At 46.8% G+C, this 18,768-nt stretch overlaps 1 protein-coding gene across 3 annotated transcripts in view; it reads left to right on the top strand.

The window, feature by feature from the left end:
- Positions 1-5,540: 5,540 nt before the first annotated feature.
- The window catches only part of C2CD2 (C2 calcium dependent domain containing 2), a 45,625-nt gene continuing 32,397 nt past the window's right edge, over positions 5,541-18,768 (top strand). For all 3 annotated transcript variants that reach the window (XM_069872293.1, XM_069872283.1, XM_069872302.1), the window contains exons 1-2: positions 5,541-5,846; positions 10,114-10,212. In XM_069872293.1, coding sequence (XP_069728394.1) covers positions 5,562-5,846; positions 10,114-10,212 — 384 coding nt within the window. In that variant the 5' untranslated portion in view covers positions 5,541-5,561. The remainder of the gene's footprint in view (positions 5,847-10,113; positions 10,213-18,768) is intronic.

Here is an 18,768-nt window from a genome sequence, read left to right as displayed (position 1 = left end):
AGAGCCCTGGGATGCTGGAAAAAGCTTTGCTGGCTGAAGTGCAGTTTGGCCAAAATAAGCACCTCTTACTCTTTTGTACTGTCCTGACAAAGCACTTTTTTCAGACTTCATGTTAGACTACATGTACGGCCTTTTATGAACTTTTTCTTCCATGTGTGTGAAAAATACGCTAGTGCTCAGAGGCAGAGAATTAGTGGGAAAGATTTGGATTGATTTTATCCCTGTGTATTGTAATTGTGTAAATGGACATTTAATTGCAGTGATTGAACCCACTGCTTTTTTGTTGTTGTTCTACTTACAGCTTTAAAAATTATATTGATTAAATGTATATGATTTCATCCTGCTCCCTTTGCTTATATCTAAACTGTGGGTCTTGGGGCAGTTCTAGATCTAGCACTTTCTGGGTGCTAGATCTCAGTGTGTGCCCTGCTGTGTCCCACACTAAGGCAGGATAGAGCCCCAGCACACACCATTCCCACATTTGCCTGCACCAAGTCCATGTACCATTCCCTCTGCCTCCAACAAACCTGGAAATTTCAAATAAATACTTACAAGTGCTAAAATTCTCCCCACGTTCTGTCTGGGAGAGGGGTGAAAAAGAGCATCTCTGGAAACTCAGGTGTATGATGAACCCAGCAGCTCTGGTTAGCGGGTGAGGTATTTCTTTGTTGTTCACGTGCAAAGCATTCTAGCATAGAATAGGTCAGAGTAAGCTACAGGTCTGTGGTTTTCTTCTTCCCTTTGCAACACAGAGAGTGAAATGGTTAACAAAATTTATGCTTCATAGTACCTAAACAGGACACATGATGCATTTATAACTCTCTCATTCCAGAAACTTTATAAAATCAACACTATCAATCTCACTTTACATCTTCTAAACTTGCTTCACAACCATTGCTGACAGAGATGTATACTTACTAATTAAAAGAAAAATTGGAATTTGGGAAATACAGAAGTTACTCAATAGAAATACCAGCACATAGCAGAGACTAGGACCAAGTCGGAATCAGTTCCCAGCTTCAAAGTACGAGGCATTATGGAAAACTAATTACTTTACTAATCACATCCCCAGAGCTATGCTTTGAGGGGTAAGATCCTGAATGTTTAGAGGGAGCTATTCCAAATTCACAGGTGCATGAAAAAGGAAAATAATTAAATATTAGCTGCCACATATTTTTCTATCCTTCAGAAGTAAAAATGTAAAATGTTTCCAGTAACGAGATGGCTCATAAAGTTCTGTAAAGGAAAACTGTTCCTAATATCTCAGCGCAATCTTTTACACTTTCTTGTCACCTCATGTTCTCTAATTAGACTCACAAAATTCCTGCTAGTTAAAGAAAATTGTCTACATGGCTTAAGTGGGGAACTGGAACACGAGGCAAGATGAGGGCAGGTTTGTCTGCCACGGTGAAGTGCTGTATTAGAAATCTAGCTATCTACAGACAAGCTCAGATAGCGCTGTGCAATGCTGAGCAACGAGGCTGATGTAGATCTTCAAATGAGTGTGCCTAGCTAATAAATTAACCTGCATACAGTGCTGTGCTAACATAGCAATATCGTTCTGGTTGTGGATCTCTAGAGATCTCAGCAGCTCTTCAGGAATTCCAGGCCCCACAGATGAAGGTGAAAGTCCAAAGCAAGATGTACTCTTGGTGGAAGAGTATCAGGTCAGGGAATGCTTACGCAATCTGGACATACCTAAAGTGCATGGGCCCTGATAGCATGCACCCACAAGTGCTGAGGAAGCTAACAGATGTCATTGCAAGGCCACTGTTGATCATCTTCAAATCATCATGGTGGTTTGGGATAAGTGTCTGAGGACTGGAGGAGAGCAGATGCCACTCGTAACTTCAGGAAAGTCAGGATAGAGGACTCTGGAACCTACGGACCAGTCAGCTTCACCTCAGTTCCAGGGAAGGTTTTGGAACAGTTAATTTTGGACAGCATTTCCAAACACATGACGAACAAGAAAGTCATCAGGAGCATTCAGCATGGATTCACCAAGGGAATGTCATGCTTGACCAACCTAAGAAACTCTCACGATGAAACTACTGGCTTGTTAGATGACAGGAGAGCAGTGGACATTGTCTACCTACACTTTTGACGCTGTCTCCCATAAGATACTCATAGAGAAGCTGATGAAGTATGGTCTGGATGAGCAGAGTGTGGGATGGAAAACTGGCTGAATGGCTGCACCCAGCGTGGTTATTAGTGGCACAAAGTCTAGTTGGAGGACAAGTAATTAGTGGTGTAGAGCAAGGGTCAAGACTTGGTCCAGTCCTGTTCAACAGTTTCATTAATGATCTGGATGGTGGGGCAGAGCATTCCCTCTGCAGTTCTGCAGAAGACACAAAAGTGGAACGAGTGGTTGATAAAACAGAAAGTTTTGCTGCCATTGAGAGGGACCGTGACAGGCTGGAGAAACGGGGTGACAAGAACCTCAAGAAGTTCAGCAAAGGGATGTGCAAAGTCCTGCACCTGAGGAGGAACAGCTCCAGGCACCAGTACATGCTGGGGGCTGACCAGCTGGGAAGTAGCTTGGCAGAAATGACTTGGGATTTCTGGTAGAGAGCAAACTGAACATGAGCCAACAACGTGCCCTTAGAGCAAAGAAGGCTAATGGCATCCTGGACTGCATTAGGAGGAGTGTTGCCAGCAGGCTGCTGGAAGAGATCCCTCCCCTCCACTCAGCCATGGTAAGGCCACACCTGGAGTGCTGTGTCTGCATTGGAGAGAGCCCTGCAAAAAGCTACTAAAATGATTAAGGGTCTGCAGTATCTCTCATGTGAGGAAAGGCTGAGATAAATCGGGGAGGGGAAGGCTAGAGAAGGCTCAGCGGGCATCGTATTAGTGTATATACATATCTGAAGGGAGAGTGTGATGAAGATGGAATCATTCAGTGATACACAGGTGACAGAACAAGAGGCAATGGGCACGAACTGAAACACAGGAGGTTCCCTCTGAACTTCACTGTGAGGGTAAACAGGCACAGAAACAGGTTGCCCGGAGAAGTTGTGCAGTCCTCGGAGATACTCAAAGTCATCTATCTGGACATGGTGGCCCTGCTTGAGTAAGGGGGTTCGACTAGATGACCTCCAGAGGTCCCTCAACCATCCAGTCATTGCGTAATATACTCACTTCCCTTTTCACCTCTGCTTCTAGCCTTGATTAGGCCACTGACATTTCACTACCAACCTCAATGACTTATTCACTGGTTGTTTTTAGTGCATCAAGTGAAGTTCATTGGCTGGGAGCTGCCATGGGTAAAGAAAGTTACTACAAAAGAAACAGCAGGCAAAGAAAAGCAGGAGAAAAATGAGGACATAAATAGCGATGAGCTGATAAGGCAGCACTCTGGAAACCAAACAGGAACTTAGTAAAAATGAATGTAACAGAAATAAAGAATCATGAAACTTTTATTTACTATCAAAAGGCAATTTCCTCCTATTTATCACAAACCTCCTACTGATAACAACAATAATGCGGCACGGTTTGCAGAAAGTACTTAGTTCTGATTTTATGCTCCAGGCTGCAGGTCACAACGAAACAGAGAATTAGTTTTTTCCTCCTTCCAGTGAGTTTGACACCATAGAGTCATCAAATGCTTCTGAATGGAAGGGACCTTCATAGGTCATCTAGTCCAACCCCGGAGCAGGAGCAGGGACATCTTTAACTTGATCAGGTTGCTCAAAGCCCCATCCAACCTGACCTTGTGTGTTTCCAGGGATGAAGCTTCCACTACCACCCTGGGCAACCTGTGCCACTGTTTCAGCATCCTCATTGTTAAAAATTTCTTCCTTGTCTTCCAGTCTAAATCTGCCGTCCCTGAGTTTAAAACCGTTATTCCTTGACCTGTCACAACAGTCCTTGCTAACAAGTCTGTCCCCAACTATCCAGAGGCCCCCTTTAAGTACTGGAAGGCCACTAAAACATATCCCTGCAGCCTTCTCTTCTCCAGGCTGAACAACCCCAGCTTTCTCAGCCTGTTCTCGTAAGGAAAGGTAATTCAGCTCTCAGATTGTTTTCATTGCAGAGGAGATGCTGAGGGACCAGGAAGAAAAGGGAAGCTTGCATTTACGCTGTGATGGACAGCAGAGGGGAAAACAAGATGCCTTGTAATCACCTTAGCTTTTCCCACTGCATTGTGAAGAGGCAAACAGGAAGGCTGACTGCAGACACACACGTGTTACCCCCTTTCGTGAAGGGGTGCCTTCATGAGAAGCTCGCTTGCTACAAAGCAGCAGCATGGCAATTTTATGTGCTGGGCTTTGTAGTTCTGGCATGGAGCAGGTGAGTGTGCCTCAGCCTCTCGAGAGCAAAGGTTAGATGACCTTCCCCTTTTTTGGGGAAAAAGCCAGGTCTGGTTTGCAATAGACTCCAGCTCTGCTCGCTGGCAGGCATTCACACTTTATCCATTGTGTGCAAAGACGTGAGGGGCCATGCACACGACTATTTATTTGCTGCGGCTGCTTAGCATGCAGACAACATAACTAAATAGCACTGATGTAAGGGAAAACCTTTTGTTGTATGAAAACCAACAAGCATGGCTTCATATCAGAGGGTGGGGAAGATTTAGATTAGGCATTAAACAGGTTGAGAGAGTTGAGCCCACCTAGAGTCTTGTGTCCACTTTTGGAATGCTCAGCATAAGAATCATAGAATCACCAGGTTGGAAAAGACCCCCAGGATCATTGAGTCCAACCATTCCTATCAAATACTAAACCATGCCCCTCAGCGTCTCATCCACCTGTCTTTTAAATGCCTCCAGGGAAGGTGACTCAACCACCTCCCTGGGCAGCCTGTTCCAGCGCCCAATGACCCTTTCCATGACAAATTTTTCCTAATGTTCAGCCTAAACCTCCCCTGGCGGAGCTTGAGGCCATTCCCTCTTGTCCTGTCCCGTCACTTGGTATGGAATTGTTGGAACGGGCCCAGAGGAGGTGCTACAAAGATGATCAGAAGGCTGGAGCACCTTCCATATGAGGACAGGCTGAGAGAGTTGGGCTTGTTCAGCCCAACTGGAGAAGAGAAGGCTTCTTCTTCTGGAGAAGAGAAGGCTCCGAGATATTATAGTGGCTTTCTAGTACCTGAAGGGGCTGCAGGAGAGCTGGGGAGGGACTTTTTATAAAGGCTTGTACAGACAGGATGAGGGGCAGTGGCTATAAACTGAAGAGGGGCTAGACTAGACATAAGGAAGAATTTCTTCACCGTGAGAGCGGTGAGGCAGAGGTTGCCCAGGGAAGCTGTGGCTGCCCCACCCCTGGAGGTGTTCGAGGCAAGACTGGACGGGCCCCCTGGCCGCCTGGGCTGGTGGGATGTCCCTGCCCAGAGCAGGGGGGCTGGAACCGGATGGGCTTTAAGGTCCCTCCCAGCCCGGCCACCCCGTGACTCCGAGAACAGAGCCTCCCGGCACCTGGAGCCGCTCCGCCCCTTCCCCCTGGGCCCCGGCCGGGCGGGCGGTGCCTGCGCCGTGGGCGGGCGGGCGGTGCCGGGGCGGGCGGTGTCTGCGCGGTGCGCGCTGCCGCGGGGAGCCGGCGGCCGGGCTCCCATTATGGTCAGGCATGGCGTGGCCGGCGGGCGGGCCGGGCTGGTACGCGCTGGTGGCGCTGTTCGCGGCGGCGCTGGCCACCGTGGCGGCGCACCTGGCGCGGCACGCGCGGCTGGCCCTGAGGCGGCTCCGCGCGCCGCCGCCGCCGCCGCCAACGCCGCCGCCGCCCGCGCCGCGGGACGCGCTGCTGGCCGAGGGCGGCTCGGCGCTGGGCTGGGCGCTGGCGCGCGGCGGCTGGCGGCGGCGCTGGCGGCGCGCGTGGCGGGAGGCGCTGCGGGAGGAGGCGGCCGCCAGCGCGGTGAGTGCCGGCGGGGGCCGGGGGGGCTGCGGGGGGGGGCCGTCTGCGCGGGGAGGTGCGTGTGTCTGTGTGTATATCCATGTATGTGTGTCTGCGGATGTGTGTGTGCGCGTATATGCGTGTGTTTGTGCGCGTATAGGCGTGCTCGTATACGTGTGTGATAGGTGCTGGTGCGTATGTGAGTGTGGCTGTATCTGCCTCTGTGTGTGTGTGTATGTGTATATAGATGTGAGTGTTTATAGAATCATAGAATAATCAGGTTGGAAGAGACCCACTGGATCATCGAGTCCAACCATTCCTATCAATCACTAAACCATGCCCCTTAGCACCTCGTCCACCCATCACTTAAACACCTCCAGGGAAGGTGAATCAACCACCTCCCTGGGCAGCCTGTTCCAGTGCCCAGTGACCCTTTCTGTGAAGATTTTTGTCCTAATGTCCAGCCTGAGCCTCCCCTGGCGGAGCTTGAGGCCATTCCCTCTTGTCCTGTCCCCTGTCACTTGGGAGAAGGGGCCAGCTCCCTCCTCTCCACAACCTCCTTTCAGGTAGTTGTAGGTCTCCCCTCAGCCTCCACTTCTCCAGGCTGAACAACCCCAGCTCTCTCAGCCGTTCCTCATAAGGCCTGTTCTCCAGCCCCTTCACCAGCTTTGTTGCTCTTCTCTGGAAAGAATGTGTTTATGTGTGTGTGCGCCTATATATGGGTGCTCGTATATGTGTATGATTAGTGTTTGTGCGTATGTGCGTGACTATATCTGCCTATGTGTGTGTGTATGTGTATGTGCGTATATGTATGCATCGGAGTGTGCATGTCTGTATATAGGCATGTATATGTCTGCACATGCATCTATATGTGTGTGTGCGTGCATGTGTTTGTGCATCTGTATATGTGCTCATATACATGTATAATAGGTGTCTTTGCATATATGTCTCTATATCTGCCTATGTGTGTGTATATGCGCATATATGTGTGCATCTGTGTGTGTATCTGTGTGTGCATGTGTCTGTATATATGCATGTATATGTGTGTATATATGCATGTATATGTGTGTATATATGCATGTATATGTGTGCATGCACATACATGTGTGTGCGCATGGTTTGTGTGCATACATGCATGCTCATATACATGTATTACACTTGTTTGTGCATATGTGCATGTCTGTATATCTGCCTCTGTATGTTTGTGTGTATATGTGTGCCTGTGTGTGCATGTGTTTGTATATATCCATGTATATGTCTGCCTATGCATATATATGTATGCGTGTGAGTATTTGTGCATATATATGTGTGTGTGTTTGTGCACCTATATGTGTGCTCATATACATGTATGATAGGTGTTTGTGTGTATGTGTGTGCCTGTATAGCTGCCCGTGTACATGTGTGTGTATATGTGCATATATGTGTGCATCTGTGTGTGCATGTGTCTGTATATATGCATGTATATGTGTGCATATGCATATATATGTATGTGTGTGTGTATATGTGCATATATATGCGTGTATCTGTTTGTGTCCATACATATATAGGTATATGTGTGTGTGTGCCCAGGTGTTTGTGCATGCGTGCATAGGTGTTTGTATGTGTATATCTGCCCCATCCAACCTGGCCTTGAACACCTCCAGGGATGGAGCAGCCACAGCTTCCCTGGGCAACCTGGGCGAGTGCCTCATCACTCTCATGGTGAAGAAATTCTTCCTTACGCCTAGACTAAATCTGCCCCTCTCCAGTTTATACCCACTGCCCCTCATCCTGCCACTACAAGCTGTTGTGAATAGTCCCTCTCCAGCTTTCCTGTAGCACCTTCAGGGACTGGAAGGTCGCTATAAGATCTCCTTGAAGCCTTCTCTTCTCCAGGCTGAACAACACCAACTCTCTCAGCCTGTCCTTGTATGGGAGGTGCTCCAGCCCTCTGATCATCTTTGTACCCCTCCTCTGGACCCGTTCCAACAGCTCCATATCCTTCTTATGTTGTGTATGTGTGCATATGTATGCATGTGTGCATATACATGAATGTGTGCACATATGTGTGCATGTGTATGTGTATAGGTGTTTGTGTGCATATATGTGTATGCATATATATGTGTGTGTATGTGTGTACATATGTGTGTGTATGCATAGTGTATATGTGCGCATATATCTGAGCACACATTGTGTGTGCATGTATGCGTGCCTGTGTGTATATGTGCACATATATGTGTATGTGCATGGGTGTTCATGTGTATGTACGCATATATGTGTGTATATATGCACATATATGCAAGTGTATGTGCGTATATGTGTGCCTATATGTGTGTGCATGTGTATGTGTGTGCGTGTATATATGTGTGCATACATACATATATTGAGGTGTCCCTGCCCATGGCAGTGGGGTTGGAAATAGGTAATCTTTAAGGTCCCTTCCAACCCAAACCATTCTATGATGTGTGTGTGTATATGTTTGTGTGTGTATATATGTATATACATAAGTGTGTGTTCGGTGGCTGCTTGGCAGGAACTTACAGGAAGGAACCAGCCAGAAGCACAGAGTGGGTGCACACTTGGGATCAAGGAAGGACAGGAAGGAAAGCCGTGACCCCCTGTGGCCCCTGGCAGGGGCTTGCACCGCCGATAACATTGTTTGTGCACAGGGAGGAGGAAACAATGGAAACTTCCTGGCCAGATGAGCGGTATGGGGCCTGCAGCCGGTCCTTTGGCAAATAATCCCAGAACTCGGCTTCCTTCATGTTGTCTTAGTCTGTACTGAACCTGTGCACGTGTCAGTGTAAAACTGAAGGCTTGCTCTCTCCAGACGGCCAAGAGATGGTGGGCTTCTTGGGTTTTGGTCACTTTGCTTTTAGCCCAGGCCAGTTAAGACACGTACAAAACATGGCACCCCTTCCCATCCCATCCAACCCATCTTGCAAAGGGCACGGCATGACGTCCCGCTCAGTGGTTTGTAGTGGTGCGTCCAGGTCTAAGAGGTGAGGAGGTTAGGTGAGGCCATGGCAACCTAATTCCCTTTGTCCTGAGGACTGAGCCCTTGCCGTGTCTGTAGAAAATGCTGAGGCTAAACTGTCTGGGAAGTGGTGTGTACCCAAGTGTCCGAATTTATCTGCCTGCCTCTCCCTATGTCCAGGAGGTTCGTCCCAGCATGCTTTCTTCTTAGATGTCAGGGGGCAGGCTGGGAGAGAAGGAAGAGCTGGGCAGCATGTGTGTGAAAGATAAGGAAAGCAGTTTAACACTTTTCAGCCATCACCGTAAGCTGGGGCAGCAGAAAGAAAATACTTCGTCTGCCCTCTCGGATTGCGCGGTGCAGTTGAGGAAAGCATGGGTTGCGCTAAGTCACAAAGGTTTGCCTTGTGCTTGTGGAAGTGGAGGGCCCAGACAGCTTGGGCACAGGTGCTAGGAACTGAAAGTATCTAGAAACAAGTGGCAGCTTCACATCCCTGACCAGAAACCAAAGCCACTTCGGGGAAACACACGCCTTCCTTCACCAGACGAGCAGCTGGAGTCGTCTCTTGCCATGAGTTCACTGCCTGGCGCTGCAGCATGGCATTGCTCCCACTCTCAGCCTCCCAAAACAATGTCAGCAGCGCACAGCTAATGAAACTCCTGCATGCAAAACATCCTTGGGTGATGAAGGAAGTGGTGCTGACTGCTTGGTGTGGGCAGCAAGTGGGGAATGTGGGTGCTGATGTCTCTGAAAGTATGACCTCACTGTCAAAATGGGCATACGGTGTGTTTTCCTTGCTGTTTATGTGAAGACTGAATTGCTGTCATCACTGCCTGCCTTCGCTCATGAGGAAGGATTGAGGAAGGGAAGGCTTCTTTCCTCGCCTCTGCAGGATGATATTTAGGTTTTCTTAGTTTTGGCATAGCCTAGTGCAGCTATATGACCTCATTTCTGTTTTTTTATAAAGTTTGGTTATTAGACCAAGCCAAAAATGCCTTTTAAAACTGCAGCACTGATTAATACTTACTCAAGTAGAGTGATTTCACTGAAGTCTGTTGCTGCTCAAGAGCTGCAGTCTGCGATGCCGTGTACCTTGATGTTCTGCTGCAGAGGAAGATGAGTTATGATTATGCCTATAGTTATGTCCTAAGTATAGGTTTTCAGCCTCTACCCTGTATTATGTGATGAGGTGTCACACAATGAACGCATACAAGTTTTGACATACATATGCTGTTCTGTCTCTGATTCTTCCAGGAGCTTCGATGGCAGAGCATTTTTATTACTTGTTTTCAAGCGATGGGTTCTAACAATGCTTCTTTTTTACTTCTTTCTTAGGATTCACAGTGGCTTACGTTTGAGGAAGATGATCCAGAAGAACCACTTGAGCTAGCAGTTAAACAAGTTGTTAGTGTTGTAAAGTCAGCACAAGAAAAGGTGAATTTTGGTTTGCTTTTTTTCATTGTACTTTTGGGCAGGAAAGTATAACTTTTCTTACTGACATCAGTGGGAGTTTTGTTTGTCAATACCTCTGTACCCTTGACCTGAGTTTGTGGAGGCTGGTAAAAGGCTGCCTCTCTAACAAACCTCTGCATTTTTTGTATTGATTCACTTCTTTTGCAAGTCATGAGCAGAGTGGGCTGTAGGGCTTCTACCAAATCAACAATAACCAGGATGATGCCAAGTTTATAGATACACCTGCAATGAACTCGTACAGCAGCCCTCTCCCTCCACCCCCGCCATCGTTAGGACAGTTCCCCATCCTACTCCAGAAATGTGGGGAGGGGAATTAATGAAGAAGGAAAGGGACACTTCTCCTTTGGGACAGGAAAACGTTCTTGTCTGCCTCTTGCTGTTTGTGTGGCTGATGACAGGTTTGCTTCATAAGTCAGGGCTCGGTAAGGATCAGTGGAACAGGGACAAAATCCTGAGGGCAAAATATTGACTGTAACAAATCCTGTGTTCAGTGAGGAGTGAATGGTCTCTTCCTTCCTCTCCCACTCTCACCCCACATACTGGAAAGTGGTTTTCCCCATGCTTAGTGAATATCAAATAAAAATAAGGCAGAATGTGGCTCTTAGAACAGGGTAAAAATGTATTTATGCTTATGAGCAATGATAGCTTCTGCATTTTCATCCTAGTGACTGTAACTCCTAGTCACATCTGAACTGGTGCTCAGCTTCAGGCACCTGCGTCCAATTAGCCTAATGCTTTTCGTCTTGTTTTATTTTGTTATTTTGGTTTGCTTGTCTGATTCAGATGTTAAGCATGCATAGTTTTGAAAAGAATCATAGCAGAGCAGCTTATCTGCCTGGTACACAGTTTACAGACACACCCCGATTGGTGTCAGCTGGGGATTGCCAATGTGTGAAGTTGTTTGTGCACTTGTCTTTCTCTTTTTCCTTTTTTTTCTTTTTCTTTTGTTTTTTTTTTTCCTTTCCCCCTACCAGTGTTCCCTGCCCCAGCAGTGGGGCTAGAATGACTGGAGCTGGTAGAGCTGTAAAGTTGGCACCAGTGTTACTCTCCGCCACTGGAAGCCACCATGATGGGAAGTGATAAAGAAAGGGGACTGCTGGATCTAAAAGTGGTGTGCTGTATAATGTGTGAAGCCAGCAACTGCTACAAATAAAAACTAGTGACCAACAGCACAAAAAACAGGTGTCTTGCAGTGCAGTGTCTAAAACGTTGCTAGAAGGTGGGCAGTGGGCAGGGTGGCAGATGTGTTTGTGTGGGAGATGGCCAGGAGGTTTGGGTCTGCTGCCTGCCCTTGGCTAGTGTCAAAGTTCAGCAGGGGGGCATGGTGCCAGCTCTGTGCTCAAAGTACCGTGCCTGTGGCTGAACCACCCTGAGAGCAGCGTCTCAAGGCTAAAACCTGCTTTTGGTCTTGCCACATACCAGAACCAAGGGACAATGCCGCAGTCCTGGATTTCCCTGAAGTTATATTGTACCGCTGGGAGCATCTCTGCTGCAGTCCTCAGTTAACTTCTGCATTGTTTAAATGTAGGTTCTGCTTGTTGTAGCAGCAAAGTAAGTTAGCACCCACGGTGTCCCATGAGCACCTTAACCTGCTGTGGTTAAGCTTGGACAGAAAAAGGTAGCGAGTGCTGGCTCCACGGCTGCCTTAAGACCAGGGAACTGCTGGCTGCTGTAGGGCTGTTCTGTTGCTCTCCTCTACCTGTGATTTTGCGATCCAGCACCCTCCTTCGTGCAGTCTCTGGTGCTTGCCTGACCTTGGGTTGAGGCATTTCAGTATGTTAATTGAGCTGTAATACTGCAGTAAGCAATCTAATGTGGTTTCACAGGAGCTTAAACCAATATAAGCACATTTAAAAATGTATTGGATTAAAACAGGTTTGCTTATGTAAACTGGGTTGCTCTGAGCTGTCCCAAAACCTGTTTCCATAATCTTGTGCAACAGCTGCTCGAAAAATTTCTCATTTATTCTTACTCCTTCAGTTAAGGTACAGCCTGAATATTTATTTGGATTTCAGTATATAATAACCTTAGGCTGGCACTCTGCTAGCTACTTTCCCTCCTTCCTTAAATACATACCTTGCTCTAAACACCTCAGGAGTTCTCCACTATGATAATTGTCTTTCTTACATATTCCTCACATAATACCAAATGTCCAAAGGTGGGGATTTTGCGGTGTTTTCTTCCCTCTGCCCCTACTCTTCAAATTCTTAATCTTTTCATATGAAATTGAAGTCTCTCCCTGCAGCTTGTCCAAACTTAAACTTCTAATGTGTGTTTGTAACTCACTACTGGTATGACTGTCTTTAAATGTAGTTTGTGACCATATGCTGCGTATTTATCAATGTTACACCATCCCGCAGAGCTCTGCACTTGCCTGAGGCATCAGCTGGTACAAGACTCTTTCCCTGCAACCAGTTCAACACGCTGCTTTACTTGAGATCTGTATGGCAAGAGCATTGGTTTAGCAGCCACGGCTTGATTTATTGCATGTCATTTCAAATATGTATTTGACCTTGCATCAGAGAGGTTGTGGTCTTCAAGGAAGTGGAGAATTGAGGGTGAGAGAGCAAAATAGCAGTGAACCGGGCATAGACTCATAGAATCACCAGGTTGGAAGAGACCCACCGGATCATCGAGTCCAACCATTCCTATCAAACACTAAACCATGCCCCTTAGCACCTCGTCCACCCGTCCCTTAAACACCTCCAGGGAAGGTGACTCAACCACCTCCCTGGGCAGCCTGTTCCAGTGCCCAATGACCCTTTCCGTGAAAAGTTTTTTCCTAATGTCCAGCCTAAACCTCCCCTGGCGGAGCTTGAGGCATGTTTGATACTTTTAACGCAGCTGTATGCTGACAGAGCCCTCTGGTATGTGGTGGGTGGTCCTCTGTTCTATTGAGTGTTGGGCCTTGGAGCACACCCAGGTGATGGGTCTGCCTGGTGCTGGGAGTCAGCCTCTTCCCTGGCAAGGCTTGCATGCAGTCTTGCTCTGAAACATTACGGAATTGCCAGCCAGGCTGTAATTATTATATTATCACAGACAGCCCTGTTTATGACCAGGACGTATGCTGACACACGGAGTCCATAGGTATATACATACTATACTTTCCTTGGGGAAGCTGCAAGTTGTAGAACTGGTGTTTGCTCCACACTGCAGCGCTGCAGACACGGTTGGGAAGCTGCTGGTTGCAAGGCTGGCCAGAGCCATTGTGATAGGGACAGAGCTGCTCTGTGGCTGAAGGCTACACCACACTGCTTCTTGACAAAGCCTCTATTTATACATCGCCTTCAGTCCAATTTTGGGCCACAGCCTAAATATATAGAATGAAGTGGCCTGTTATCGTTGTGTGGTGTTGCTTGTTTTGTTTTAATAAAGTAAACATGAGCAATATTCTTAGCTAATTCTGCCAACCTTTCCATTACTGCAGTCTGTTTCCAGAGGCTTTGAACTTCGCAACAACAGCAACAAAAAAGATGATTCTCTTGTTTGAAACCTGGCATAGAGGGTGTAGATGCAGCTGACTGCAACAAAAGTCTTCCTTCTTTTCCTGCTTTATGCTTAAATAGAAAGGGGGGAAATGCCCTCAGAGTGCCATTCCTTTAATGAGCAATAATAAGTTGCTGTACAAAGAATGACTGTCTTGGATCACGACAGGCAACAGCAAATATGAAAGCTCATGTTAGATGTTGTGTGATGAATCTTGCTGGAGGAAATGGTGAAGAGAAAGAAGGACTGTTCAGCATGATTGTGAGAGGTCCTGTTTTCTGATGAGCTATGCAGCATGCCTGAAAAGACCTTATCCACCCACACAGCTGTTCTGGCTTCATGTTGGTGTCACGGTGTTTGCAGCCACCCTGCTGCGAGGTGGCAGCCTGCATCCCTGCCACGCTGGGGCACTGGGGCTTCCATTTCTACAGACTCTGAGTCAGGTAAAGACGTTGTGCAGCAAAGGCTCCTTTCTACTCTGGGAAAGACTGGTTTCTTGTCGTACTAAACCAGACCTCACTCTTAGTTATGTACGTGTGTTTATTTCTGATTATTTTTGGTGGGGTGAACTGTCCTGATGGTCACGTGTAGTCCCTGTTGTCCTTTAACTCCCTGTTTTGATTGAAAAGCTGCCCTGGAGCTTTGCTGCTTTAATGCCTGGGTTTTTTTTTCACAGGCCTAAGTGGAATCATGGCCCATGCAGCTTTTTTCCTATTTTTCTTCTTTTTTTTTTTGTTTGTTTGCTTTCTGTGCTAATAGAATCTTGTATGTTTAATGTATTTACTTTTCTTCCATGGTGTTTGCTGTCAGTAAATGCATCATAAAGGAATTATATTTTCTTCCAGCCTTTGTTTACCTTGGCTAAACAAATTGTTACTTAAGTCTCCTTTCATCATGTTATCCCACCTCACAAGTCACTCATGCACTCATTCTCTGCAGCAGCTCCAGTTAGATGCATTTTCTTGAATGTGATGGCTGAAGTGACACACATAGAGCAGTACGGGTGAGGTCTCACCATGCAAGGAGATTACTGCTTCTTTGTGTTTCTGAAACTACTTTCTTGATGCATTTTGGGCTTTCAGTCTCCTCCTCCCTTGGCTGCTTCACTCTGTGATGGACTTGATGCATCCAGATCTCTCTTCCTTTGGAGTTCTCTCCCAGTGATAAGCTGTCCTTTGTAGCAACAGTATTTGTTAGTTTTCTGTACTCACGTGCTCTATATTTTGAATTGCATTTCTCTTTAAGTCTTCAAGGGTTTTTGGCTTTTCTGTGTGATGTCCTAATCTTCCTCTATATTGCAGCTTCCCAGCTTGCTTTACTTAGCATCAGGCTTTCTTTCAGATTTCTCCTGAGGGATTTTGGACATTAACAATACAATAGGGTTGCTGCCTGACAGGCTGCTCTGTAACTTGCTTCCAGCTCCCTATTTACTGTACAATCCTCTCACTTTCAGACACATCCCTGTTCACTTTAACATGGAAATGATGGACTACAAGCTTAATTATCGGTGGGATGACCCTACTGAAATAGACAAGACAATATAACCTACGGAAGATCTGAGTGTCTTGTCAAAGGAAGACGTTGGCGTGGGGATTTATATGCTTCAGTGCAGATAATGCTGGTTTTGGCATTGTCAAGTCGCCTGCCTGTCGTCCAGCTGTTACTGCAGATGTCTGTGTGTCTCCTGTGGGCTTGTGCCACATCTACTAGCCTGGCACAGGGGTCAGGGATGCCTTGGCACCCTGATGGCGTGATGTGCTTATGTCTCCACAACTGAATCTCTCTCCAAGCTACTGTAGAACAAACTGCTTTTTTTTTTTTCCTGCTTTTTACTGTCTTCCATTTGTCTCCATGTCTTCAGACAGGCTGTCTCCCAAACTGCTTGTAAAGACTTGCGTGTCATTGAGGCAAAACTAGCAAGTCTATTTCTGGTATTTATATATTTTGCCCTTTCTTAAACAGCAGTACTGCTTCCCGTCCTCTCACCATTTGGTATTCACTTTACTTCATAGGCAGACTGAAAATCCTTCCTGTCCTGACTTCTTGCAATCCTTGCTTGTTTGTTTTATTCCTCCCTGCCCTTTTTTCCACTGTTTCGGATCTGTAGGTCTGTCAGTCTCAAAGGAATGGATAAATTCACTTGTTTTATCAGTTTCTGCTTTGTTTTTGTTGCTGACATGGTGATGCTCTCTCTCCTGCACTCATTCCATCACTCACCCTGCCTTCACCCTGGTGTTTACCATCTTTTTGGAAAACTGGTAGGAGGTTGTCTCATTAGAGTTGCAGGCAAACTCACTTTGGTATAGGCTTCTAAAAATTCTCCCCTAGCTGTGCCTAGGTTGGATGTTATGTTTATCGTCTCTCCTTTAATTTGTCTGTGTTGCTTGGTAAACTGCTTGGATAAAGATGGAATGCCCAAGAAGCTACAGAAGCCACCTCCAGAAGTCAATGTATAGGCTCTGGTAACCAAGGAAGGTGGTGTAATTCTTCTGAAACGCTGAGTGTTATGACTGTGAAAAGGCAGAAGTTTCTGATCAGAGAATTTTCTGATGGTGAGGTTTTAAGATGAGCACGCAAACTGCCTGTGTGGCCATAGACAAGATAAGTTTTTTTGCACCAAAAAAAGAGCCTTCTCCTTCCCAGAGTAGTACTCAAAACCAAACATGGGAAACGGTGGAGGTCCTAAATCTGGTGGTGAACTGGTCTCTGCAGTTGAGATCAAAGCAGTTTTCACTGTGTGGCTGTGTCATGGTGCATGCTCATTTTCTTGTGAAAATGTTAAAGTTTGTGTTACATACTACTGAGTAACACTGAGTAACCTGCTCTTTCTGGAAATAAGTACCAAATGCAGTAAAACTGATCTCCTTCCAGAAAATAAAGCAATCAAGGCCTGCAATGCCCCATGTGCAGGTGATGTGGTCAGGGCCTGGGGAAGCTGAAGATGACCTTCCCCAGCAGCAGTGTCAGAACTTCCCCGTGAAGTCATGGCCCTTCATCCTCTTTTGGCCCTGGGAGGGAACCTAGAAGGAGGATGGAGGAGTAATGAAAAGGCCACGTATAATGCACATATTGGTAGCATGCCAGTGCCAAAACTGGCACCTCAAGACGTGAGGACACCACATGTGAGGAGCAGAGGCACTTGAGTGCTCCTTGAGATGAAGCAGCTTCTGCCGCTTCTTCAGGAAGGAAAGAAACTGAAATTTTGCAGCTCTGTCCAGAGGAACTGCAAAGGGAAAAAGTCAAGATACAGAGAGGGAGGACAAAGAGGGGGGAGAAGGGCTTTAGTAGCACAAGTTTGCCCACTTGAGTAGAATTACGGAGGTGCTGGAGGGAATAAACTTCTTGGTCCTGCTGGAAGAAGGGTCCTGGTTGCTTTGTGCTGCTACTTCACCTCACATTATTTCTGCTGATTTATCATAGAATCACCAAGTTGGAAGAGACCCACTGGATCATTGAGTCCAACCATTCCTATCAAACACTAAACCATGCCCCTTAGCACCTCGTCCACCCGTGCCTTAAACACCTCCAGGGAAGGTGACTCAACCACCTCCCTGGGCAGCCTGTTCCAGTGCCCAATGACCCTTTCTGTGAAAAATTTTTTCCTAATGTCCAGCCTAAATCTCCGCTGGCGGAGCTTGAGTAGGTTTTGTTTGTCCAAATGTTAGACACCAAAGAGGGGTGTGTTGTGACTCCTTTGGGATTCCAGAATTAGCCGGCCACAGCTGTTGTGCAGTGGTTTAAGGGCTTAATTTTTAAAGAGTAGTTTGTTATAAAAATGATAGATTTTTAGACTCCAAAATAGAAAGTTTTTATGGTTGGGGATGTCCCTGATAGTGAGGGGTGGGAAAGAGAGCTGAGGAAGATAAATAAAGGTGAAGAGTAACTCCCTTCCCATCAGTCCAGGTGCTGCTGTTTTCTTGTGAACATCTAATCTTTCCTCTATCTCTCCCCTGTTGACCAGAGTGGGATGCTTTGCCTTACCCTTCTTTCTCCTCCTCTTCATCTCTGCAGTGAAAATTAATTTGGGGATGCAGGTCAGATGGGGGCATGAAGGAAGAAAAGTGTAGCACAGGAAGCTTCAGTATTTTTCTTCGTGTGACTGTTCTAGGGAAAACAGCCTCCATATCTCTTCTCTGTTCTATCAAAGTCATCTGCTACACTTCTAAAGGAATGTCACTTATAAAGGGAAGTGGCAATTGCGGTCTCTTTAATCAACTTCTCAGCACATGTGGCAGCATCTTAGATGAAAGCAGAATTGTTTTCTTTTCAAGTTCTAGCCCAGAATTCAGCTTAGCTCAGTGTTCTGACTCCATAATCCCTCCTGCTCCCAGAACAAAGGGTCTAACCTGATACAAAGACATATTATTTTCCGTTAACAGATGGGGAAACACTGCTTTTTCTGATTAGATTAAAAATTAACAGACCTCTGTACCTCTGCCCTGTTTGGGGCACAACAACCCTATGCAGTGCTACAGACTAGGAGAAATCTGTCTAGAAAGCTGCCTGGAGGAGAGGGACCTGGGGGTGTTGGTTGACAGCGACTGAACATGAGCCAGCAGTGTGCCCAGGTGGCCAAGAAGGCCAATGGCATCTTGGCTTGTCTCAGAAACGGCGTGACCAGCAGGTCCAGGGAGGTTATTCTCCCTCTGTACTTGGCACTGGTGAGACCACTTCTCGAATCCTGTGTTCAGTTCTGGGCCCCTCACCACAAGAAGGATGTTGAGGCTCTGGAGTGAGTCCAGAGAAGAGCAACAAAGCTGGTGAGGGGGCTGGAGAACAGGCCTTATGAGGAACGGCTGAGAGAGCTGGGGTTATTTAGCCTGGAGAACAGGAGGCTGAGGGGAGACCTCATTGCTCTCTACAACTACCTGAAAGGAGGTTGTGGAGAGGAGGGTCCTGGCCTCTTCTCCCAGGTGACAGGGGACAGGACAAGAGGGAATGGCCTCAAGCTCCGCCAGGGGAGGTTTAGGCTGGACATTAGGAAAAAATTCTTCACAGAAAGGGTCATTGGGCACTGGCAGAGGCTGCCCA

This window comes from Phaenicophaeus curvirostris, chromosome 1, assembly GCF_032191515.1.
Source record: "Phaenicophaeus curvirostris isolate KB17595 chromosome 1, BPBGC_Pcur_1.0, whole genome shotgun sequence".
NCBI lineage: Eukaryota > Metazoa > Chordata > Aves > Cuculiformes > Cuculidae > Phaenicophaeus > Phaenicophaeus curvirostris.
This window is presented reverse-complemented; position numbering and strand designations above follow the sequence as displayed.